The 25,801-nt window shown below is 43.6% G+C and overlaps 1 protein-coding gene across 1 annotated transcript; it reads left to right on the top strand.

Annotated features, from left to right (window-relative positions):
* Window positions 1–22,276: 22,276 nt before the first annotated feature.
* Window positions 22,277–24,827, top strand: LOC111157419 (cerebellin 1 precursor). Its single transcript, XM_022518804.1, has 3 exons — window positions 22,277–22,618; window positions 22,764–22,883; window positions 24,136–24,827. Exons 1-3 carry the CDS (start codon window positions 22,355–22,357, stop codon window positions 24,331–24,333), a joined length of 582 nt encoding a protein of 193 aa, XP_022374512.1. The 5' UTR covers window positions 22,277–22,354; the 3' UTR covers window positions 24,334–24,827.
* Window positions 24,828–25,801: the final 974 nt, after the last annotated feature.

Raw genomic sequence — 25,801 nt, 5'->3', positions numbered from 1 at the left:
CATTCCTCTAATTGAGACTTTAGCATAATGAAAAACCACTGATTTCCATATTTTGCAAAGGCGCCCATAATATACTTGAAAACATGATGAAGGTTTCCCCCACAGTATTCTTTTCCAGAGTAAATAGCCAATAATTGGTTGTTTTTGCACAAGCTACCATATACTTTGAAAGCCTCGAGGGTTACATTGCATGAATCTTTGTGGGGGCTTATAACTGGTAATGCCATGGGGCTCATTTTGAAGACAATTCTTACACCCACTTTCTTTAGAAGGCTAGATATTAATGAAGCAGAGGGAGAGATGAGCAGCAGGGTACCTCGTGTGCTGAGAAATTACATATATAGGATATCTGCATGGAAATCTCGAAAGGGAGAATCATGATATGTGTGCACAGGTCACATGTCCCACTCTTTTCTCCCAAGTCTGTGAAGGAAAAAAAAATGGACTGGTTGGCATTCACTAACCTTTAATGGTAGAGATTGTTGAAGCATACAATAGAGCATTCTAAACTGCAAACAGGAGGAAAACAGAATCTTGTTAAACTCCATAGGAAAAGGACACTTTAAGATTATCTACCTTGTAGGCTGCGGTACTAAAAATGTAAAGTGACCTCCCAAAGGAGATACTGAATAAAACGAAAAGAAAAAATGTTGGTGACATATTGATTAAACCTCATGTGCTGCATATCTTTATTTGCTCCTCCAAATCCACCCCCATCCTTCTCCATGATGCTCTGCTCCACCAGACTGACAAGTATGAACAGCCGGAATGGGTTCCCCATTCTCTGGCCTCCCACTGCGGCCAATGGGAGCCTTGGCAGGGGTTCACAGGAAAGGAAGGGGAAGAGTCAGGGCATTTACTACTCTTGTTCTCTCCCTGAAGGGTTGCTGAGAGATGGCTCTGTCTCTTTTGCATGGTCTAGGCTCCCATCAAGAGACACACACACGCACCCTCTAACTATCTCTCCCCCCACCACCTTTAGTAACTGCTCCTTCCCCTTGTCTCTTTAGACCTAGGGTGGTAACAGCTCTTGTTATTAGTCCTAGAATACTACACTGCCCCTTATGGTTTCCCTATAACCTGCCAATCCTTTGTCTTTTTTTTTTTTTTTCAATAAACATATAATGTATTATTAGCCCCAGGGGTACAGGTCTGTGAATTGCCAGGTTTACACACTCACAGCACTCACCATAGCACATACCCTCTCCAATGTCCATAACCCCACCACCCTCTGCCTTCCCCCCTCCCCCCGGCCCCCCTCAGTTTGTTTTGTGACATTAAGAGTCTCTTATGGTTTGTCTCCCTCCCAATCCCATCTTGTTTCATTTATTCTTTTCCCACCCCCAACCCCCCCATTGCATCTCCACTTCCTCACATCAGGGAGATCATACGATAGCTATCTTTCTCCGATTGACTTATTTCGCTAAACATAATACCCTCTAGTTCCATCCACGTCGTCACAAATCTGCCCATCCTTTGTAAATATCCCCTTTACTTAATTTTTCTCCAATCCTCCATTTTAAGCATGCCAATTTTTTTTTTTTTCTGCTAAGACTCAGAATATGCTATCAAAGGAAACTCTTAGTCAGGTCCTTGGTGTCCTGAAAGAAAGTTCTCATAACACCTGTCATTCTTTTTGCACTTTCCTTAAACTCACATCCTTCCTGGCATCTGAGCTGTCTGGGATTTCCCTACCTCATGGTTCTTGATGGGTGACAGAAACCAACCCCCCCTGGAAGCCCCATGCTCACTCTCCCAGCCTCCCCTGCAGCTAGGCTCAGATACGTGATCCAGGCTCAACCAACTGGATGGAGTTTGACTCCTGACATGACATGGGACAAGCAGGGACTGCAGAGAATCTATTTTGGCTGGAGCAGCAGCAGAACTGGGAGCTCCAACAGTTTCCAGAGGGAGCAGCGGAGTCTAGTGTCAGGCTTGGGCTGGTGCAGGTGGTGTGTCTGGTAGAACCTGCACCCAGCAGCAGTGGCCACATGGCTCCCTGCAGGGATTTTCTCTACTGCTCGACTACTGGATTCCACTCCCCGCCCCCCCGCCCCGGTCTGTCTCTGTGGACCTTCCAGAAGGCCTGTGAGTAACCCAACAGCCTTCACTTCCTTCCTTCCTTCCTTTCTCCCTTCCTTCCTTCCTTCCTTCCTTCCTTTCTTTCTTTCTTTCTTTCTTTCTTTCTTTCTCTCTTTCTTTCTTTCTTTTAAGATTTTATTTATTTATTTGACAGGGATGAGCTGAGCAGAGAGCCCGATGCGGGCTCCATCCCAGAACCCTGAGATCATGACCTGAGCCGAAGGCAGAGGCTTTAACCCACTGAGCCACCTAGGTGCCCCAATTCATTTATTTCTTGCTTGAATGAGTCAGAGTTGTTTATATTGCTTGAAACTAAGAACTCTGCCTGCAAAAAAAAAAAAAAAAAAAAAAAAAGCCAAATCTTTTTGACCTAAAAATTTTGGCATCCTAAAAGTTCTATCTCATGTTAAGTTAAAAATAAATCCGCATCTGAGCATTTACTCTGTTTCGATTACTATGCTAGGTGTTATAAGGCTAATTAAGATTGACAACCAACAAGAAAAACACTCTAATGGAACCTTAGCTGTTGGAGTACAGACGCGGAAGTGGTTAATCCTGCCTGGGAGGGTTTTAGACATATCCAGATAGTGACAATTTCCAGGTAGTGAATTGGGTGGGTACTGGTGATGTGAAGTTACTTGGTGTGTCCAGAGAATGAAGGTGAGGTCAGAGTAACTGGTGTGGAACAGAGCAAAGGGTCACTGGAGATGAAGCTGAGAAAGTGAACTAAGGACCAGTTGCAATTTGTCTGAATTTTATTCTCCAAGCAAGCAGGAGAAGCCATGCCATGGACTCTGGAAGATGGGTTGGAGAGAAGAATAGAAGCAAGAACCCCAGCTTGGTCTCACAAACGGCTATGACCACAGCAGAGGGAATGGGATTGAGAAGGAAGGCAGAGGTTTGAGAAACAGTTAGAGATGCAAGTGAGGTTTGCTGCCCTGCTGGGCATAGAGAGCCAAGGAGGATGCCAAGTTGGTCTCAAAGTTCTAGCTTGAAGGAGTAAGTGGGGGCAACTCATCATGTAGTACAGGTTTGGTGTGGAGGGAGGAGAAAGTGGCATACCCAGATCTTTTCTTAAGGATGTATGAATACATGCATTTTTATATACTGGGATCTTGCCTCTAATCCCTGCTCTGGACAAAGAAAGGATGGAGTTCCTTCAAACCTGGCTGCTATTATTTTATTTACCTGCTCTTCTTGGGACTATTATACTTACTAGGGGTATACCACAGCCTTAAATTGCATGATCATTTGGGATGTTCAACGTTGGTAGTTAGGAAAACATTATTCCTTAGAAGGACTCAAAGTAAGCTATTTAATTCTTTCCACACTAACCTCTTTCTCCTTTTAGGGTTGCAAGTGTGACCAAGATCCACTTATCTAGTCCACTGCCAGACCCACACTAAAGCCATTGGGAGGTCACTGGACCACAGGGTCAACTCTAGCCCTCTCCCTAGCTCATCTGCTGTTGACCTTCTGCGTTCCAGTCCTAAATCTGATTTCTCCTGCCAATTGCAATTCTGAGAGCTAACTGTGGCAAACTTGGCTTCCCGATACATCCTCTTTTATGTAAACTTATAAACTTCAAGAACATATTTGACTCTTTCCCCTGTGATACTAAGCATTTTACCTTTGTTGTGAACAGTAAAGTTCTGCTAGTTGCTTTATTGTTAAGAAGTGCATAGACATGGGGTCTGATGGATGGTACCTTTAGACTTGGATTCTAAGAAGGGGCTACCACTGTGCACTTGGCTAAAGGAAACATATTTTACCAGTGAATGGCTTTCATTTATCTAATTCTCAGCCAGCACAAAAAGCTAAGGCCACGTAATAAGCACTGCCCTACAATGCTACTCATTTCCGAAGGCACAAAACAATGACTGGTAGCTGTAGAAATGCTTTCTGGAAACCAAATACAAGAACAGCTTTGTTACTGCTTACCTACAGAAACAGAAGACACATAGTTCTTTATTCATTTTTGCTCCCTTCTTGAACAGTCGTCTATAAGGTGGTGTTATTCTCCACTAGACCATGAGCTCTTTTGAGGACAGAACCAGGTTCTAATCCATATGTAAATTGATATCATCTGGCAGAATGAATGTAACATGACAGGGGCCAAATAATTGGTTGGTTGAATTAATCAATAATACACGGTGAGAGAACTCACACTAGATGGGGAGAGTTCCTCTCAGCCAACGATAACTGGGCAAGTGAAATTGTTTTGCCACTGGCAGTACCAGAAGCAGAGTCAGTGACTATTATCATGTGATATGGAAATTCCAAATGAATGGATAAACTAGACTCATGGATAAGAAAGTAGTCATCAAGCCAACAGTGTCAGGAATTTTTTTAAAGTCATAACCGTGCTATATAAGCAATAAATTATAAAGGCTGAGCATGTGAATAAAACTTGATATTGTCATAAATTTTATGACAAAGTTAATCAGGTACATATTTAATGACATGCATAATTATTATCATGCAGCATTGTAATAGACATTAATAACAAGCAGTCCAAGCCAATGCCTGTAAGAGTCTACTTGTGTTCAGCCAAGCCAACTGGTTGGCATTTTCTCTCCTTTTTAATTGTTAATTCTTTGTACCTACTATAAATATCAGTGGTGAAGGGCTTTTCGGATATATGAATAATTTAATCCTCAGTGCACAGACACAGAAACCCTTACTAAAGAGTCTCGGCAGGTAAGGCTCTCTGCACCTCTACCACCTTCTGAAGCATATGGGTGCTCTGCCCACAGTGACACCTCAATGTATTCCCACTCTAATGGCTGGATCTCTGCCTTTATGAAACAAAGAAACTAAAGAAAACCTCTGTGATCCAAAGGGGTACACTGGACTTGGCAAATAACAACCCTCATCTTGAGGCTCTCACCAATGATGAAAGGGAATTTGTGGTAAGATTGTTACTCCTTAGCCCTCAGGGCAAGGGGCAGTCATGCTGGGGTGCTCCCAGAGGTGGCAATGGGCTGTCCACAGTGCTAAGTGACTTATGAATGGCCCCTCTGACAGTTTTCCTTTCCTAGTTTCACTTCTCCACTCTCTCACCAGTGCCTCATGGAGTCAGTTTGCATATATATCACTTGTGCCCGAATCCTTTTCTCCAGGTTTGCTTCTGTCCCCCAGATAGTACTCTGTCTTACTTTGGGACTGCAAGTCGGATACATTTCCTTTCTCTAATGGCTTTACTACTCTACACACACACACACACACACACACACTCTCTCTCTCTCTCTCTCTCTCTCTCTCACCTATCCTTTCTGGACACAGCCATCTGCTAAAGAGCTGTGCCATAAGTCTGTGCTTCTCTTGAGGGCAGCTCTCGTCATGTCATGGGCTCCAGGAAGATGAAAGAATGTGTGCTTATTAACAGGATGGAAAATGATCTCTGGATTCCTGACAAGTTGGAAGAGGGTGAGGGCAAGAGTCCACCTGGCTCAGCAGAGATGGGAAGAGAGAGAGAAAGCGCGCGCGCGCGAGAGCACGAGCATGAGCTGGGAGTCCCACTGCTTACAAAAAGCTATCTCAGGTGCTGATCTGCAACAAGTATGCAGTCCATGTGTCTTCGGGTAATAGGTCTCTGGTGGTCCTGACATCTAGACCAACTCGCAGCTGATTCTTCTCAGGGAGGAAACCAGGACAGTCCAGAGACTTCCATTCTGTAGTTAAAGAGTTTGGCACAAGCAGCTTGATGAAGTCACGAAAGCACATTCATGCTAAAGTGTAAATGACTCAGAGCTTCTTTTCTATTTTTATGGTGGGGAGATGCTGATGAGCAGAAGGATACTAATGAACAAAAAGGGGAAGAAACATCCCTGTCAAATAAAAGCCAGAGCAGGGGGAAGGTAGTGGTGACCACGACAAAGTACCTGTTACATCCGGCCAGCACTACCTGTTACAACTGTGGGGGGTGGGGTGGGGACAAACAGATGGCATGTGTAGAGGTCTGCCATCCCTGCTGCAGTAGGGTGCAATTCAGAGGGGTTACAAAGACCCACAAAATGTTTCCATCCAAACTAGAAGTACCAATATATAGAACACACCCTCGCCAGGGATCTTAAGAAACCTGAGGAGCTGCAGTGTTGTAGGAAAGAAGACTGTCTGGTACAGAGTTTATAGACCAGTGCCACTGTTCATTACCCTGTCATTTGGGATAGGTCACTAGAAATCTCTGGATTTCAGTTTTGCCATCTGTAAAATAATAGTAATTCTGCCCATACTGCATTTTGATGATGAGGCCCATGGGATGCATGTCTGGAGGAGATGGGCTGCATAATGGTTAGGACCACCACCTCTGGAGTCTGGCTAGTCAGATGGAAACAGCACATTCCAGCAGGGCCCTGGGAGGCTTTGGGCAATCTATTTACCCTGGGTTTCCTCATCTGCAAAATGAGATTTAAAAAATAATTGTAAGATTATTCCATGGCATGTAGAGAATTTAGCCTGGTACTCGGTACTTGTAGTAGCTGCTAAAAGCAATATGTAAAATAGACAGTATGATAACGGATATTTAAGGTGCTGAGGATAAACCATTGCTGCAAGTCCTGAGTTCAGAGGGTGAAAATCAGAGCACAGAAGGTAACTGACTTGAATATGTAAACGTGGTATGCTTCTCGTTGCTCTGGACACCGTGGGCGTACCCTGCGATTGACACTTGTTTAGTTGCTCAACTAGCTGTCACGAGGCCTAACATTTAGTTCTAGTTATCAGATTATTTGTTTTGAATGGTATTTGAATTACCATGTTCTAGATTCTTCTGGTTGGTGAAGTCTCCTTCGTATTTTGTGAAGAGGCTAAAATTGGTGTATGTATATGTATACCCATATATATATACACACCAATTTTAGCCTCTTATATATCAATATAAATTGGCATGTGTGTGTGTATTATATATATACATATATGTGTATATATATAGGATTTTATTTAGTCAGAGAGAGAGAGACAGTGAGAGAGGGAACACAAGCAGGGGGAGAGGGAGAGGGAAAAGCAGACTCCCCGTAGAACAGGGAGCCCAGTGCGGAGCTCGATCCCAGGACCACGGGGTCATGACCTGGGCCGAAGGCAGACACAATGACTGAGCCACCCAGGCGCCCCTAAAATTGGTATATTGATTTATAGAACAGACGTGTCATTTTTCATAAAACCATGGTTCACTATAACATGGTACCTGTTGGAATAGACTTCTAAGGGCAACTGGACTTTGGGGAGAACCAATAAATAGAAGAGATAGGGCACTGTTTCAGGTATTTTTCCTTATCGGGTCATTCTACTTTAAACCTTCTGGTTTACACTGCTGCCATTCTCTTTCCTTCTACTTTGTTAAATAAATGGCTGAGCACATTTTTAATTTACAGAGTTGGTTAACAAAAGAAAATGTAACTTGATAGCCAAATTCATATTAAGAATTATACACTAAGAATTTATAAAATGCATAAACTAAATCCGTACACACTTTTTTTTTCTTTTGTACAAGTATGCTCACTTCTGCTCTACTCCCAGGCACGTTCAATCACGCTTAGGTCCTCACATAATATGAAGATAAGGCAGATGCATTTTGGAAAGCAAAACAAGAGTAAAACAGAAACACACCTTAAGCAAAATCTTAACGCATCTCAAATTAATTATTAACCAAGTTTTAAATTTTAATAAATTCAGAACGTTAAAAGTTTAGATGTCTGGCTGTTTCTACCCCAAAACATGATCTCTGAGGGACTTCCATGTCTGTGTAATACAATGATCACACGACACTTTCCAAAATCACTCATCTGAATGCACCACATGAAGAAAGGTCATATTCTATCTTGTTCGAAACCTGTAGGAAAATGAGCTTGGTATTTATAAGATGAGGCTTTCTGAGTAGTGTCATAGACATGTCAAGCCAATCAGCTTGCAAATTTAAAAGGAACACTGGTGGGTGCAAAGGTGGGGAGGGGGAGGGGTCAAGAGAGTAAAGGAATTCTTGTTAAGCGATGAGAAACATTCAAATCTCAATGAGATTTTTAAAATTTGAAACTTTAATCTTTGAAACGACAAGGTAATATAAATTGATCCACAAATAAACTCACTAGGTCATCAAATGCAGTTAAATCCCCAATTGGTAAGAGCAGTGAGTACAATTTACACATTTAAGTCCATTGGCTCACCTGGCAACAGTGTCAATGTATTTCTCAGTAAAGTCAATACCAGTTTTATAAAAGAACATATTGGTAAATTGTATATTTATGTGTAGGCGTCATCATGCAACCTGGTACAGAGTAAGCATTCCTCCTGGGATTAAGAAATTTGGATGGTACAGGGGGCCGGGGTGGTTCAGTCTTTTAAGCGTCTGCCTTCGGCTCAGGTCAGGATCACAGAATCCTGGGATTGAGTCCTGCATCAGGCTCCTTGCTGAGTAAGGAGCTTGCTTCTCCTTCTCCCACTGCCCATCCCCCTGCTCGTGCTCCTTCTCTCTCTCAAATAAATAAAATCTTAAAAAAAAAAAGAAATTTGGATGGTGTGAACATTAGAAAAATAACGCCTTATTGTTAAGCTGTGACCAAGACTGAGGCATGTCAGTGTTACCTTCATCCACTAAAAGGTTAAAACCTAGATAATAAAAGGTAGTTGCAGTACCAGTAACATTTCCCAAAATGTCAGATCACAAAAGTATCACTTACATAATTGCTTGTAGTTTATTCCTTTGCTTTCCTCTTTTCTCTGTGCATCTTTGTAACATTTTTTTAAAAGTGAAAATATAATTGTTGTCATGTGAACAGCTGTAGAAATGATTAAAAGGTATGGAAAAACATAACAGGAATGCCAATAATCTGTTTCTGGCAGTAATATATATGGAACACTATTTAGGAACCTAAGAAGAGAAAGAAGCAACAAGGGAGAAAGGTTTATCATCGTAAAAACTAAACCTCATTCTTCCATAGAAAAAAAAGATTTCATATTTAAAGTCAGTGAGAGCTAACTCCTATCTAGAAACACTACCCCACATATTGGAGTCCGCAGGAGTGCCTTGCTGGAGGGGCAACGTTGCAGGACAAAGTGGACAGGATTTTGGAGCCAGGGAACAGAAAATAACCCACCTCTGCCATCTTGGGCAAATCAGTTTAATTCTGCCAGGCTACATTTTGGCATCCAAAAATTGGATATAACTACCTAAAAGCCTCATATGAGGTGAATATATTTTTCTCTGTGAAAGGTTTGTTGATTTTTAAATAGAGAACACTGTGTAAATGCAGGCTATTGTTTTGTAATGCCAATTGTCAAATATACTACTTAATTCTATCCAACTATACAAACCTGTATAGGTTCCTAATGGTCTTTTCAACAGTCAAAGATCTATGAATAGAGTGATTTTCCTAATGGGATTAACCTGATGTTTTTCTTAAACATGTAACCTTGAGCCCACCCTACAAAACAACGCTTTGACTATAGCAATGCACATAATAAAGGATATCCTAGCTTCTAAGATGTCACACATTATTCTCCAAAGAGAACTACTCTTGAAAGAGATATATTTGTTTTGGAAAGAAAAGACTTCTACTTCTAATTATAAATGATTTGTTGATAAATGCAAATCATAGTACGAGAGGCATTCCTGCAGGCATTCTCACATGTAGTTTGCAAGTTTAAGGAAGAAGGTTAATGTCCTGATGGGACCAATGCACATTATGTCTATTTTAATACTGTTAAAGGGAAATTCCCTTCTAGGCATTTAAGAAAACTGCATTAAAATAAGTTCGAGAATGGGAAAACACCAAAACTGTAAAGAAGGTAAAAATAATTGTCATCTTAACCAAAGATAATAATCAATCAACATGCTGATATATACTACCGGTATATATCTTCTATAAATCTTCTATAAATACATCTTCTAAAAATGCATCCTGTAAATATAATTTTGCACCTGGTTTCTTCCTATTGAGTATCAAATAGACTTTTAAGGAGCAATTGTTTGGAAACTGTCTCAAGTACATAAGGAAATATGTTTCAATTGAAATAATTCAGTGGCCAATGGAAATATCATGAAAAGTTCCTAATTTTTCTCATCTCATTGAATAGAAACAATGTTCTCATTTCAAAGGAGTGGGAATAACCAAACTGATTTAGGACTCTACTTATCTTCTAGTTAAAAAAAAAAAAAATGTAGCCCCATCTGGCAACAATATTATGGGGAACAAAAGAAACAAAAGAAGAAGTAACCATCTAAATTTACACCAGGGTCATTTCTTCAGGCGACCAAAGCCCATCTATTTCCCAACTCCATGCTTCAGGCTTAAAATGGATTTCTCTGAGGCAATGACAGAATTTTTGCTAAGTGACTAGGATATAAACACCCTTTTGGTTGCACAGTGAGACATATGCTCTAAAGAAAAATGGTTCAAAATAGGCAAGTGGGTTTCTCTAGAATAAATGAGAGCCCTTGTAGGCAGCTTCTTCTTCAGAGCCTCAGTCTGCATTCACTTGGTAACTCTGCCTTCTCCACGGGCAATGGCAGCACACTGTTTTCATGATTCCTTACACTAATGAACTGCTATAAATTTGTTTTCAGTATTGCAGAGAGCCCTAACTTCAGCCTCTAGGCAATGCTGAGGAAGCACCCTATATTCTAGACTCACCTTTTGCAAGGTGTACTCTCAGCATTGTGGGAGATTTCCATGGGAGAATATTCTATTTAAAGAACTACTGTCCTAGCATAATACAAAAAAAATCACTTATGAAGATGCAAGGGACATGGAAAGCTCTCAGTTATGTTTACACAAGCACAAAGTCAGAGCCTCCCTTCCCTATTCCCTAAGGGGGTGAGGAGGAGACTACTCAGTTGGGAGGAAAGACATATAAAAAGTATTCATGCAGTCATAAGAGTGGGAAGATTGAAGCTCCTCCCAAGGGGAGGTATACATACACTTCCTGAGCGCAAGAATGTGCAGTAAGGTCAGACAGGCATTGGCAGAAAGGAGGGAGGGAAGGAAGGAAGACCTTAGCAGGAGAACAGTCTCCATGCCCCTATTTTTTACCTCAAGCACAGACATCAAATTCTTCTCTTAGCATTTTTAAAAATGGAGTATCTTTAAAACAAGGTATATTTAAAGGGCACATTAAATTTTATTTTTAAAACTTTTCATAGACTAAAAATAAGTAAACCACTCTCAATTGACAAAATGTGCCAATGCAACATAATAAGTACCTTCACTTTTCATTTATAGGCAGCCAGATTCATAGTCTTTGAAGTCCCTTGAATTTCAAAATGGAAATGACAACATAAATTTATAAAGTATATGATTTTCTGATTAAATTTCAAGATAGAAATGAGAAAAAAATCTTAATGTCATTTAAAAAAAATAGCCAACTCCTGAGTTGGGATATTTAAAGATATTTCACACACACACACGCACACAAAACTGCAGGCTCATAATTGTGTGCATCAATGAGATGGGGACAATTTAGCTTTACTTACAGTAAAAAGAACATGGTTGTCACAAAATCAAATTTCTTCCCAGATATCTTCCAGGGCAGGAAGTCTTCTGTTTTATTCACTAATAAATTCCTAATCCCCACAATAAATACTTGTCACATAGTGGGTGGCCAAAACACATTAGGTGAATAAATAAATATAGAAAATATAAGTTTGGTGCATGATGTGTTTGTGAACCTGGGTCAATTGTGTATATTGTTACTGGAGTATATAAATTGTCCTTGTTTTAAATATGTGCATAAGGACTTTCAATGGAATATATCTACACAGTATAGACATTTTAACAATGTTTATTCTTCCGATCCATGAGCATGGAATGGTCTTCCATCTTTTCATGTTTTCTTCAATTTCTTTCATGAGTGTTCTGTAGTTCCTTGAGTACTGATCCTTTACCTCTTTGGTTAGGTTTATTCCCAGGTATCTTATGGTTCTTGGTGCTATAGTAAATGGAATCGATTCTCTAGCTTCCCTTTCTGTATTTTCATTGTTAATGTATAAGAAAGCAACTGATTTCTGTACACTGACTTTGTATCCTGCCACATTACTGAATTGCTGTATGAGTTCTAGTAGTTTGGGGGTGGAGTCTTTTGGGTTTTCCATATAAAGTATCATATCATCTACGAAGAGAGAGAGTTTGACTTCTTCATTGCCAATTTGAATAGCTTTTATTTCTCTTTGTCGTCTGATTGCTGTTGCTAGGACTTCTAACACTATGTTGAACAAGAGTGGTGACAGTGGGCATCCTTGTCGTGTTCCTGATCTCAAAGGGAAGCCTGTCAACTTTTCCCCATCAAGGATGATATTCGCTGTGGGTTTTTCATAGACAGATTTTATGAAGTTAAGGAATGTTCCCTCCATGCCTATACTAGAAGCATTTTAATCAGGAACGGATGCTGTATCTTGTCAAATGCTTTTTCTGTATCAATGGAATATTTCTACCAAAATCAGAGACATTATTGCCTGAACTTTTGCGAAGCAACAGAAGAAAAACCACTGGCAAACAGCTAGGTGGGTGCCTGGTCCACCTCAAGATGAGTCTGGAGCAAGCCTGGGGCAGTGGAGGTCATTGCCCCTGAGGTTCTAATTTTGGCATTCCTTCTACCTGGGCACCCAGGCAGGAGAACAGTAGCTCTCATGGATTGGATAGCACACACCAGGTTCAGGCTAATGTGAATTATCTCATTCCATCCTTAAAATCAACCCTTAGGATAGATGCTCATTTTATTCTTACTTGTTTGATAAGAAAATTAAACACAGAGAGTTATACAGCTTATCAAAGGGCTCTTTCCTACTAGGCATGGGCATGAGGTTCTAGACTTTGCATTCTGACTTTAAATGAGCCAACACAAGTACCATTGTGTTGCATGGAGTGTCTTAGGGAGCTTACCCTCCCTGGGCCCCAGTCTGTAAAATGTAGGCAGCTAACATGATAAAAATTAAGGGGCAACATTTAAGATTCCAGACACTCCATGGTGGGGGGGGGTAGGCAAAATGGGTGAAGGGAGTCAAAAGGTACAAACTTCCAATTATAAAATAAATAAGTCCTGGGGATGTAATGTATAGCATGGTGACTGTCATTAATAATATTGTACTGTGTACTGGAAAGTTGTTAAGAAAGAATACCTTAAAAGTTCTCATCACAAGAAAAAATTTTACAACCATATTTGGTGATGGATATTAACTAGGCTCATTCTGATGATCATTTCTCAATATGTAAAAAATACTGAATAATTATGTTGTATAACTAAAATTAATATAATGTTATGTGTCAATTTTATCTCAATTAAAAAAGACACTCCAGGTTAAAGATCCAAAATTATTATATTTATTTATCTAAACAGGCCATAGAAGTTTCACTGAAATACTCTGTCATCTTGGTATTGTTGGTGCATAATTATTAGGATCAATTTCATAGTAAGTGAGGATGGACTATTCATGAAATTTTGTAATACAGTGATGAAACCATAGATAAATTTGGTACATCAATAGTTACTTAAAAAGAGTTATCCTATGCAGTATGTTACTACAAAAACCCCAAGAAATAGTAATTCAACCGGGCTGCTTTTCTAGACCAGTAAACCCTAAGATTTAATAGATACTTTCATTAAATTTATTCTAACTTTTGTTGCCACTTATGGATAGTTTACTTGCCAAAGATTGCTTTCTAATTGCTTTATGTTTCCTAAGTAGGCTTTATACTGTTTCAGTAAGGACTTCAAACACTACTGGGCAGTGTGAAATGGATAACTGAATTAAATGGCTAGGCCACACCTGGTTGGTTCAGTCCATACAGCATGTGATTCTCAATCTCGAGGTCATTACTTCCAGCCCCACATTGTGCCTAGAGATTACTTAAAATATAAAAATCTTAAAAAAAAAAAGTTTTTTAATGGACTAAAAAAGGATTCCCTCATTAATACCTATATATTGGAATATACTTTATCATGGTTTCCTTTCAATCTGGTATTTTAAAACCTAAAATATTACTTATGTCATATAACAACAATAAAATCCTTATTTGTTGAGAATGTGCACAGATAAAAGTCTACAAATTTAAAAAGTAAATAGCAGTATTGTAATACTTTCCCCATAATAAAACACATTTTGGTAATGTTTTCACACTTTAAAAACTCAAAATAGCTTTATGAGTTTACAAAATAATACTGTTATTTTTCTCAAGATATTAACATATTCTTGTATTGCAGTTGGATAGGATGTAATTTACTTGGAGATTTAGCATTTACTACTTTAAAAAGTACTTCTTTTAATATTTTCACTTTAATATTCTGAAAATAGCATAATTACCTCTATCAGAGGTTAATTTTTAAAACTTGACATGAATGGTTTTATTTGAAATATACAAGCTTAGTAATGTCATCTATCTAAACGGGTTTTGTAATAAGTTAGTTTAATTCATAGTGATTTTTTATGATACAAGAAGTAATTAAACCCAATGATTCCATAAGAGGATAAAATGTATCAAATCTGTTGGTTCTGAAGGTGAAACAAGGTTTTGTTCTGGTACAGTGTATCACTGAGATCCCAGGAGGAAATAGAATTAAACTCAGTTCAAATGGAGAGATTTTTAATGAAGGGACAACCTACAGAGGTGTTGGCAGGGTCAGGGGAATCAACATGAGATGCTAAGAACACGGGGACCGGCAAATCCCCCATCCTCAGGCAGAAGATACAGTGGGAGGAGAACGCTGCTCGCGTGAGAGCTCAAGCCCAAAAGAGAAGGAAGGGTCACAGAGCTTCTCAGGGTCATTGCTTCATACCACCTGCACTGATGCAGGGTGAGAGCAGGAAGAAATATCCCAACTGCTCTCTCCCCTTCTCTCTGATCCTCTGCTTATACCTTCCATTGGCTAAAACAGAAGCCAATTGGAAGGAATCAGCTTCTTGGAGCCAAGAAGAGGAAGAAGGCAGGGAGTCGCTCAGTGGTAGGGGAGCCCAACCACATACCTATCACTGAGGCCTTGATGCAAAGGAGCAAAACTATGCATGATCTTCTGACTTAATTTCTAAGAAGTCTACCGGAAAATATCATTTTGGGCAAATAATTTTTAAAAATACAGCAACCCTAAACAAATCATCTGATTAAAAGTGGGCAGAGGACCTGAAAGGACACTTTTCCAAAGAAGACATACAGAGGGCCAACAGAAACAAGAAACACTCATCATCAGGGAAATGCCAATTAAAACCACAATGAGGTATCACCTCACACCTGTCAGAATGGCTAGTACCAAAAAGATGAGAAATAACAAGTGTTGGTGATGATGCAGAGGAAAAGGCATCCTTATGCACTGTTGGTGAGGATGTAAACTGGTATAGCCATTGTGGAGAATAGTATGGAGATTTCTCAAAAACTTAAAAATAGGAATACCATATGATCCAGTAATTCCACTACTGGATATATACCCAAAGAAAAGGAAAACACTAATTCAAAAAGATATAGGTACCCCTATGTTTATTGCAGCATTGTTTACAATGCCAAGATATGGAAGCAACCTCAGTGCCCATCAATAGATGAATGGAAAAAGAAACTGCTTTATACACACACACACACACACACACACACACGTGTGTGTGTATATACACACGTATATATATCTATATGAATACATATATATGTATTCCATTACACACACACACACACACACACACACACACACACACACACACGGAATATTACTCAGCCATAAAAAAGAATAAGATCTTGCTATTTGCAACAACATGGATGGACCCAGACAGTATTATGCTAAGGGAAATAATCAGAGAAAGACAAATACTATATGATTTCACTTATATGTGGTATCTAAAAAACAAATGAACAAACAAACAAAAAAAAAACCAGGGATAGACCCATAAACAGAGAACAAACTGGTGGTTGCTAGAGGGGAGAAACGTGGGGAGAATGGGTGAAGGGGAGTGGGAGGTGCAGGCTTTGAGTTATGGAATGCATAAGTCATGGGGGTAAAAGGCACAGCATAGAAAATACAGTCAATAGTGTTGTAAACGTGTTGTGTGGTGATAGGTGGGAGCTCCACTTGTGGCGATCACATCATGAAGTATAGACTTGTCCAGTCACTATGCTGTACATATGATACTAATGTGACATTGTGTGTCAGCTACACTTAAAAAAAAAAATTCCTTTTTCTTCTGCATTCCCCCCTTTAAGTTCTATTTAAATTCTTCCTTTTGTTTACCTCCTGGTAACAGAAATCTGTGATTCGAAGAGTCCTCCAGTTAAGCAGTCTTTCTCTAAGACCCCATCCTGAGAGCACTCTGAGCTGTGGGAAATCTATGCTACTGTCAACGAATGCAAAATCCAGGAAATTTCCCTAAGATCCCTATTAAGGTTGGTGATAACTTTTTCCAAATGTTAACCCAGCCACCCACCAATGATGACAACACTCACCGTTTCTTTGACAAATGTCAAATGCATGTGAAGTATATACCTGAAATATTTATTAATTTCGTGTATGTATAATTTTTGCACATCTTCTGATTAATAGGGTAAATGTAAACAAATATAGAATAATCAAAGCAACCAAATGAGAACATAGGTAGACCCACTACTAAGACTTCTGAGTACATCTGGAAGACTTAAATGGAGGTTCTCCAGGTATGCATCTCTGACTACCATGAAACAAGGTCCTAGAGGGCAGGAGGCATGTGTGATTTATATCTGCACTAGCCACGAGTCCTAAAACAGTGTCTTGTGCATAGCAAGCACTCAATAAATGTTTGCTGAATTGGCCAAACCTTGGTTTGTCGCCATAATCAACCACCCCAAAAGCACACAGATAATTACTTCTTGGAAAAACTCCAGCTACTGTTTGATGTTACCTATGTAACTTTTCTCCAAGAGCAGCTCTGTAGGATTACATTATTTTGTTTTTTTTTTTCCTTTGACCTTAATGGCATGACCTTGAACAACAGCTTCATATAAATTCTTACCAGCACATACCACAGCAGATTCAAGGTATTGTTTTAAAAATGGTGCCATTATCTCTCATTTTAGAAGGCACATAGTCTCTCCTTCTGAATAGAGCTAGAAAATGCATAATTTGGTATTAACATACATAAGAGCTAAAGATATTATGAATATATTCTTTGATTTTTTAAGATCCAAGTTTTATTTATTTATTTTTTAAATAATTTTTTAATTTTTTATAAACATATAATGTATTATTAGCCCCAGGGGTACAGGTCTGTGAATTGCCAGGTTTACACACTTCACAGCACTCACCATAGCACATACCCTCCCCAATGTCCATAACCCCATCACCCTCTCCCTAAGGATCCAAGTTGTTTTTTTTTAAAGGATTGAAATGTTACCACAAAACTGACCTTCATTCAAAAGTAATCTTGCATTTAATAAGTGTCCAATTATTAAGTATATCTTGTAATGTAACTTTTAAAACTTAAACGGCAAAAATGTTGCCTTTAAAATGAATCTGAGTAGGCAGAAAAAGAAAAAAATAAGACATACCAGGAAGACAGGTTTTGGTGAAATTGAAAATCTTATTTCATGCTTGGTACAACTTAGAATCATTTTACATATTCTATAGTATAGATCCAAGCTTTAATTTGAAATGACCTTGACCCTTGAAATCCTAAACTTAACACTTCAGAACAAACCAGCCATTCTCTTCTGCTTTATGGGCTAAATAATAGTGAGTTATACTGTTTGGACCTTTGAACCACAGGACTAAGAGATAAAATGCTCTTTGATGTATATAAACACTAGGGAATACATTTTTATTTAATAAAAGGATGAGTTCATTGCACAACCAAAGACAAAATATTCCTCCTTTTCTGAAAATGCTCCCTTATTCCAAAGTAGTGGATTGCTTTTTTCCCACGGTGTCGGGTGGGTGGGATCAAGAGAACAGTTATATTCATTTCTCAAAATGCACTGTGGTGGGAAATTCAGAATGTTGTGAAGGGTAATAAACCTTTTACTTCACTGAAGCAGAAGGCTGAATTTAAAGCAGCAGGTAAAGGATGTAACAGCAACAGTACACATTCATTATCTGCAATCTTATAGGTGCCTAAATCTCTACAATGCATTACTTTAAAAGCTTCAGATCGATGGGTTTTATAATACCTTACCAATACTTTACCAATATTTCAATACCTGCAGAGTCTTAGCAAGCTAAACCCTATACTCTCAAATTTCAAATACGATCTAACTCAATCTTTTTATTTTTCAGATGTTCTCCCTCAAATTTCCACTTGTTTTTATCAATCAGTAAATGATAAAGAATTTCAGGTGCCTATCCACGAAGAAATGAAATTTTTATCTTTTTAGGAGCCCTAACAAATGAACAGAAAGGTGTCAATTCCAACATACTGTTATCAAAATATCCTCTTGGAAGAGAATGTTACAATTACTTAATCATCACACTTATCTGGCTTGACCATTCAAAGTGCATCCAAGCTTCAAAGCTAACCCTTAAGTAACGTCATGGTTGATAGCATCTAATTTCATGTTTATTCATGTTTAGCTGACGTTTTGAAGATGCAAAATGACCAAGACAAACACAGCTATTGTTTTGGCTATGGTTCTTCATCACTGCTGCTTTCCGGTGAAATATATTGCAGCTGACCCTCGGAGAGAGACTAAAATAGACGTGTTGCTTCTGCCTGCCCAGCATTCCTTCTGCAATATTCCTTTGGAGAACCCACCTAATCTAGACAGTGTGCAGCTAACACCAAATGCCTTTTCAGAGGAAGACAGCTGAATCCAATTTTACACAGGAGAACAGTCCCTTTTTTACATTCAGAAAGGGGCGGGCAACTCAAACTGCCCTTATAAGAAGAGCCCTGAGATTTTTGAGAAGTCGTCTCTCTTTCTTGCTAGGACTAAGTAGTAGTAGCATCTAAGGGGCTATCATTAGGAAACTTGTCTGAAAATGAAGCCCAAACCAGAAAACAGATCTTGAGAAATTCGATTAGTAGATCCAGCCGTATTTCCGATGGCAAGACGTACTCATAGGCTTTTTGCATTAACTTGATACTTAAACCAGTTTGAATATGCTTCCTTACTCGCAGCTAAAAGACTCCTGAGTCTAAAATGAGACAACACTAAAAAATAAACATGATGGCTTTTGAGGTTTCTAATGGATTTTCCTCCCTATATATATTACCTTATTTAATCCTCACAACTTGGGAAAGTAAATATCTATTAACATTAAATTAATATTCATTATCTTCTGAACACATACTATGTGGAAGAGGGATGGAGAATGCTAGAAGAGTGAACAACCTGAAGTTGGGTGACCACAGAAATCTCACTTATATGGGGAAAAAAAGTGGAGGTTACATATCTCAAGGCATTCAATAGATATTCATCAAACGGAAGATAAGCAGTATATAGCAGAGGCAAGAGTGCCATTGTTGCACTAATCCTTCAATGATAAATTAGGAAGCTCTTGAAATAACCCAGGCCACACAAATGAATGCCAAATAGGTAGCCCTATGAGAATGGTTCAAACAACAGGACAGAGATGGAGTCAAATTAGATGTGAGGGTCCCAGGTGGGTGCAGCTGTTGTCACTGGAACAAGAGAAGAAGGAAGGGGCAGAGTTTGGGAGGTGAGGAAGGAGACAAGGTATGGGTCAGTTAAACATGCCTGTAGGGTATATAAGCAAAAAGGTCCAGCAGGCCCCCAGGAGGGTAGGCCTGGGCTCAGAGAGGCTGAGATGGGAAATGCAAGATGGAGCATCACTGGCATATGGATGGCAGTTCAAGCTACAGCCTCGCCATGAAGAGAAGAGGAACAAGGAGCTGACGATCGACCCTCTCCAGGTAATCTCAGTCCTGCTTGTGAGCTCCATGAAAACAGGCTTTCCCGGACAGGGCCGGTCCTCAGGAAACACCTGTGAAATGACTGAGTGTAGAGTATACCGTTGGTTCTGCGGGAGTGCTTCTCCAGGGACCCTCTGCCACCGCAGCTGCCAGCTCTACTGGATGGCAGCTCTACTGGATGCTGGCTCATTATTCAGCCCTCACCTCTTAAATTAGTTCATGCTCTCACATTAGGTGTAATTGCGGCTAGCAACGCTTTCTGGGGATGTCTCAAAAAGACTGGAGTTGAAAAAAATATTTTTGTGTCTTTTTAATTTAAAGCAAAATAGTTGCCTCTTCCCCACCCCTTTCCCTTTCTCCTGGCAAGCTCAGCGGCCCTGACAGGACTCCAATCAGAGGCGGGTGTTGGAGATGGGGTTCCCTCCAGGTAATTCTTTAGACAGCTATCAAAGTCTCAAGGAAACAAAGGGAGCTTGAGAAGCTGAAAGGCGTGGCTACTGGAGATTCCAAGACAGGTTTCCCCGCGTGGGGGAGCGCGTACCCTAGGGGCGGCAGACCCCACTGGTGGCAAACCCTGAGGTTGAAAGGAAGTGCAGTCAGTCCGCGCCCCCCCAGGTCTTGCCAGATCTCTGGGCTTGCGCCCGGCCCCGCCTGCCGCACGTCGGCTCTAGCTCCGCTGAACACACAGATTCAAGGTCGCCCGGGGGTGACCGCAGCGCTAGGTGCCCCGGTGGCCAGCATCCCCACCCGCCTCTGCTTGGGGTCCGGAGCCGGTGATTCTGCTACCAAGAGGTCCGCTCGTCCTTCTGCTTCCTCCTGCGCTCATCCTTCAGGTCTCCCCCCACCGGCTCCTCGGGCTGCAACGAACCCTTTCTCTTACCCTCTCCGCCGCTCCCTTCTGCCTGCTACTTGGCAAAACTGTATCTTTGCTTCCTACGCGTGTGTGTAAAGTTTTAACCCAATGCATGAGACAAAAATTCTTGTAGGGTCGAAATGACTCTTGAAAAACCGCCCATAAATCACAGGATTTGGCGTCTACACGCAGTGCTGACGGGCAGGTACACGTGGATAAAACTAGCAGTAAAGGGGCACAGTACATAAAAAATGCGGATGCAATATTAAATTGCAAGTGCAAAAGAGAAAATGCGACCAGGCAAATGAGACTCCGTGCGACGCCACTGTACTTGTCACTGCCTACAGTGTCGGACTGTAAAAGGCACGAAGGCAGGCCTCGTCTGCTTTGGTTCACCGCGGCATCCTCAGCGCCCGCCCCAGTGCCTGGCACTTCGTACACATTCAATGATCTATCCCGAATAAACGAGCGAAAGAAGGAAGGAATGCACACTCAGTGGGACTCCGCGGTTCGACTGGCCGAACTCCATCGCAGTGGCCGTGGGCCGGGGAGACGGGCGTTGAAACTGGTCTGGAGTCCCCCAAGCCGGCTCCCCACCGCGGCACCTGCACCTCCCCTGGAGGCTACCGCGCACGCCCCTCCCCGTCCCGCCCTGCCGCGCACGCACGCGCCCTGCAGCCCGGCCGCCCAGCCAGCTCGCCGGAGCCCACCCGCGAGCCGGCTGCCCCTCCCGCCTGCGCCCGCTGGGGGGCGCTCCCCTCCGACCCCGCGCGCCCACACGCGGGCGCCTCTCGCGCCTCTGATTCTATTCCCGACCCGGGGCGCGCGCGCCGCCTCCTACCTGCGGGTTGGCCATTGGAGGCGGGCGGAAGGGCTGAGGGAGCTGAATAAGACGCTGGCAGGAGGCGGGAGGAGAAAGAGCAAGCGGCCGCGGCGGACAGTCCGGGCACGGGCGCACGGGCGCGCGTGCGCGCGCGCGCGCGCGCCCAGTCCTCGCTCCCACTGTCGACTCCCGGCCAGAGCCCAACCCTGCTGCCGCGCGCCGCCCGCCTCGCCGCGCCTAATAACAACGGCGCCCGGGGTCAGGTGGCCGCGCGCGGACAGGGCCGCCATTGGCTCAGCGGGGAGCGCGGCGCGTTAGGATTGGCTGGGGGGCGGAGCCTGGGCCAGTGCGGGGGCGGAGCTGTAGAGGGAGGCGGGCTAGGAGGCAGCGGGGGCGGGGCCAGGCGGCGGTCCGCGCCTTTGTGCCAGGCGCGCGCTCTCCGCCCGCTCCGGCTGCAGCGCCGGCTGCATCAATAATTCAGAGCGGCGGCGGTGGCGGCAGCGGCGGGTGCGAGCAAGAGGCGGCGGAAGCTGCGGGGACCGAGCGGTAGCGGCTATGCATCCAAGTACGGCTGGGCAGCCGCGGCACCCCTGAGGCCCGGGCGGGGCTCCGGGAGCATCGCGCCGGGGGCACGCTTGCCTCGGAGTGCAAGGAAGAGCAGTAGTGTCCGGAGCGGCGTCTGCGAAGCTGCGCACGGAGCTGAGGAGGGGGCTTCGGAGTGGGGCTGGGGCGGGGGGGGCGGCTCGCGCAAGCACCCCCCGGGGGGGGGGGGGGGGTGGGCGCCGGCGTCGCGATGCTGGGCGTCGTGGAGCTGCTGCTGCTGGGGGCGGCGTGGCTGGCGGGCCCGGCCCGCGGGCAGAATGAGACGGAGCCCATCGTGCTGGAAGGCAAGTGCCTGGTGGTGTGCGACTCCAACCCCACGTCCGATCCCACCGGCACAGCTCTGGGCATCTCTGTACGCTCTGGCAGCGCCAAGGTGGCTTTCTCTGCCATCAGAAGCACCAACCACGAGCCGTCCGAGATGAGTAATCGCACTATGATCATCTACTTTGACCAGGTGAGTGCTCCGTGCAGATTGGTTTGCCGGGTGGAGGAAAGGTAGAAGGTTGATGCTCGATCCACTCCAAGGGTCTGCAGAGGCTCGGGGACAGGAGTTCGTGACTGACTCTTATCTACTCCCCTTCGTTCCCGTCTCGTTATAGGTACTAGTGAACATCGGGAACAACTTTGATTCTGAACGCAGCACTTTCATTGCCCCGCGCAAAGGGATCTACAGTTTTAACTTCCACGTGGTTAAAGTCTACAACAGACAGACCATTCAGGTCAGCCACCGCCTCAGGGTCAGGCCCCTACCGGGTAGGGGGCTATTAGCCCCAGGAATGAGCGGCCCCTATGGGGGTGGGAGATAGAAGGAGCAGCTGCATGTGTCTGGGGTTGCTTGGTTGGACGAGTAGCAGGGCCTCACAGTTCTGAGGCTTGACCTGTCTCTTGCTTTTTTCCCGGCTCTTGGAACCTAGTCTCCTTCCCACACACAGTTTCCTGCCTTCACCTTCTGGGCCTCCCCAAAGAGATTCTTTCCTTTTCCACGGGACTGCAGGGATTTCCCATAGCGTTTGCCGGTTAGCATCAGAGACCGTTCCCTCTTTCCAGCGGCTTTCTGCGACTCTCACCTTCAGCACCACAGACTGTATCCCCATCTCCTGTCCCAGCTCAGAAGTCTGGACTCCCATGTGTTTGCCTTCAGCACCGAGCTCAGGGGGGATCCTGGCATCCCTTTGGGGATGGACTCTGGATTTTTGAACTACCAGCACCAGAGCCCAAGCGGTTGAAGGGTGGAGAAAGAGGGGGGGGGGTGTAGTGCTACTGCCTCTGGGCTCCAGCCTCGCTCGAGCCAGCACTCGCCGGCTCTCCAGGTTCTGAAGGTGTCCAGGTTTCCTTTGGGCAGAAACGGAAGGCGGGACGCCCAGCTGGGGAGAGGGCACCCGGCCTCTGGCTGCTGATGCCACGGCAAGGGCAAAAGCAGGCAGTGGCGGTACGGCTGGATCTGGGATAGGAACTGAGCCCCGGTTTGGGGAGCAAGCACAGAGTGCAGCTCTGGGGAAATTTCTCATCAGCCAGAACCCTTGCCCAGCTTCTCCACTGTCTCCACAGTGTCCAGGCAGCTAGGACCAGGAGGAACCAGGGTTTTTGTTTTGTTTGTTCTCCCAGAAACTCCAGTTGCCTGCATTTCTCTTTGAAGAGGGGATGGGGGGGCAGGGGGAGACAAAAATATCAGGGCACTCCAGCCGCCTATGGGTTCATTAAACTGGATAAAAGAGTGCAGTTGGGATTTGCTTGGCGAGCTCAAGGAATGAAAGTGACTCTTTTGGGGGGGGGGGCAGCCCCTTCCTGTCCTCCAGTTTGGCTGTCTTTCACCCCATTGGACCCTCAGCAGTAGGCTGAAAAGCCCCTTTATCTACCCCCACCCCTTTCCACCATGTTTCCCGGCCTTTCTAACTGTGAGCCAAGCAGCGAAGGTTACAGTCTTCACGGCCACTTTGGCACGCGCCTGAAGCAGGCCTTTCTCTTTCCCAGGTAAGCCTCATGTTAAATGGGTGGCCAGTGATTTCAGCCTTTGCTGGTGACCAGGACGTGACCCGGGAGGCTGCCAGCAACGGAGTTCTAATCCAGATGGAGAAAGGCGACCGAGCATACCTCAAGCTGGAGCGGGGGAACTTAATGGGGGGCTGGAAGTACTCGACCTTCTCCGGATTCCTGGTGTTTCCCCTCTGACTGGCTCATTGCCGGAATGGAGGCAGGGAGAGGGCGAAGGCAGGAGGAAGGCAGGAGGGAGAATGAGAAAGAGGCTGAAATTTAGAGGACGAGAAAGCCGAAGGACTTGAAACTTCCTACATGTTCCCCAGCTGTATCCGGGTAAAAGGTGCGCTCCGGGGGATCGGACTACTCGGTCCGTTTCCTCATTAGGAAAAGTAAATTCCGCTTAGCTCTGCGCACTCCCATTTCCAAAAATAAACGCGTTTCCCCGATTCCGGTTGAAGTAATCAAGAAAGAGAGACTGCCTTGTCATTGTTTCTACCCCCATGTTCCTATTCCTTATAATTTATACAAAAGAAACTGTATTTCACTGTATAACGTGAAGTATCTTCCTCCTCACTCCCCTCTGACTCTTTCGACCTGCTGAAATCTAATATGCCTCTCCCCTCTTTTTAGTTTGGAGAGGGGATAAGGTTTTTGTTCTTTTTTTGGGGGGGTTGTTTGTTTGGTTTTATTTTGAAAGGGGGAGGTAGTTTTAATTTGGCAAATATTGCTCTTAAAACACAGCTCAAGAGTTAATTAGCTGAACATACTTTGTGTCCTCCGCTGCTTGTTAGCAGAGAAAGGACTCACCTTCGGGGTGACTGGTTCAAAAATATATATAAATATATATCATTTGTATTCAAGGAACTCTTCCCAGTGGAAACTGGCTGTATTTCCGTATTTCTATGTCCTATTCGGAGTGATCGTGAAAGGCTGCTTGATGTCTTGATGCTTGTCAATGCCCTCGTGTTCTGTGGCTCACTAAATGCCAGGAGGTTCTTCCGCCGGACGCTTCCTCGTCCTCTGTAACATACGTGTGAATAGCCAAGATTTAATTTTGCTTTAACCCAATAAAGTTGAAGTGGGACTTTTATTTTTCTGGAACAGCTTTCTAAACTCCGCATCTTTCCCAGCTGCGAGGTTTGGGGGCGGGCTGTGGAAGGGCGAGGCTCGGAGGCGCGGGAAGTCGACTTGGTGAGAACGCAACCCTCGGTGAGAACGCAACCCGAGAGAGGCCGGGGGCTCGAGCGCATCCTTGCGAAGCCAGCCCGCGCTCCTTTCTGCACCAGGCCTAGAGCCAGCCCCGCATTCGCCCGTGCTCTCTGCTTTGGCCGAAATCTTGCGAGGCCCGGCGCCACTACCGGCCTGGAAGCGAAGTTTGGATTTTTTCGAAGTCCAAATGCATCAGGGAGAATCCCAATTCGAGGAGCCGGCACGACTCCCACGCCTCTGCCCCTGGATTTCCCCAGCTGTCCGCCCCACAGTTCCGGGAGCAGCGTCTGTTTTATACCAGCGCCTCTGAATTCGAGTCCGCCCGCCGTATTACCGGGGCGCCCAGGACCTGCGATTGCGCTCAATGCAGGACTTTCATTCAAGAGGTTCGTCCAGGAGTTTTGATTGTATCGGAACATATGTGAAAGCAAAATTGAAATAAACGACTTCG

The sequence above is a fragment of the Enhydra lutris genome, unplaced genomic scaffold (assembly GCF_002288905.1).
Source record: "Enhydra lutris kenyoni isolate GAN:26980312 unplaced genomic scaffold, ASM228890v2 scaffoldscaffold54, whole genome shotgun sequence".
Taxonomy (NCBI): domain Eukaryota; kingdom Metazoa; phylum Chordata; class Mammalia; order Carnivora; family Mustelidae; genus Enhydra; species Enhydra lutris.
The sequence above is the reverse complement of the archived record's forward strand: the minus strand, read 5'-3'. Positions and strand labels throughout refer to the sequence as shown.

What these genes read in the sequence shown, in the direction of transcription:
- LOC111157419 (XM_022518804.1), top strand. Translation starts at nt 22,355, where the DNA reads ATGCTGGGCGTCGTGGAGCTGCTGCTGCTGGGGGCGGCGTGGCTGGCG. An exon ending in TGATCATCTACTTTGACCAG is followed by an intron (nt 22,619 to 22,763) that starts GTGAGTGCTCCG and finishes GTCTCGTTATAG; the next exon opens with GTACTAGTGAACATCGGGAA. An exon ending in ACAACAGACAGACCATTCAG is followed by an intron (nt 22,884 to 24,135) that starts GTCAGCCACCGC and finishes TCTCTTTCCCAG; the next exon opens with GTAAGCCTCATGTTAAATGG.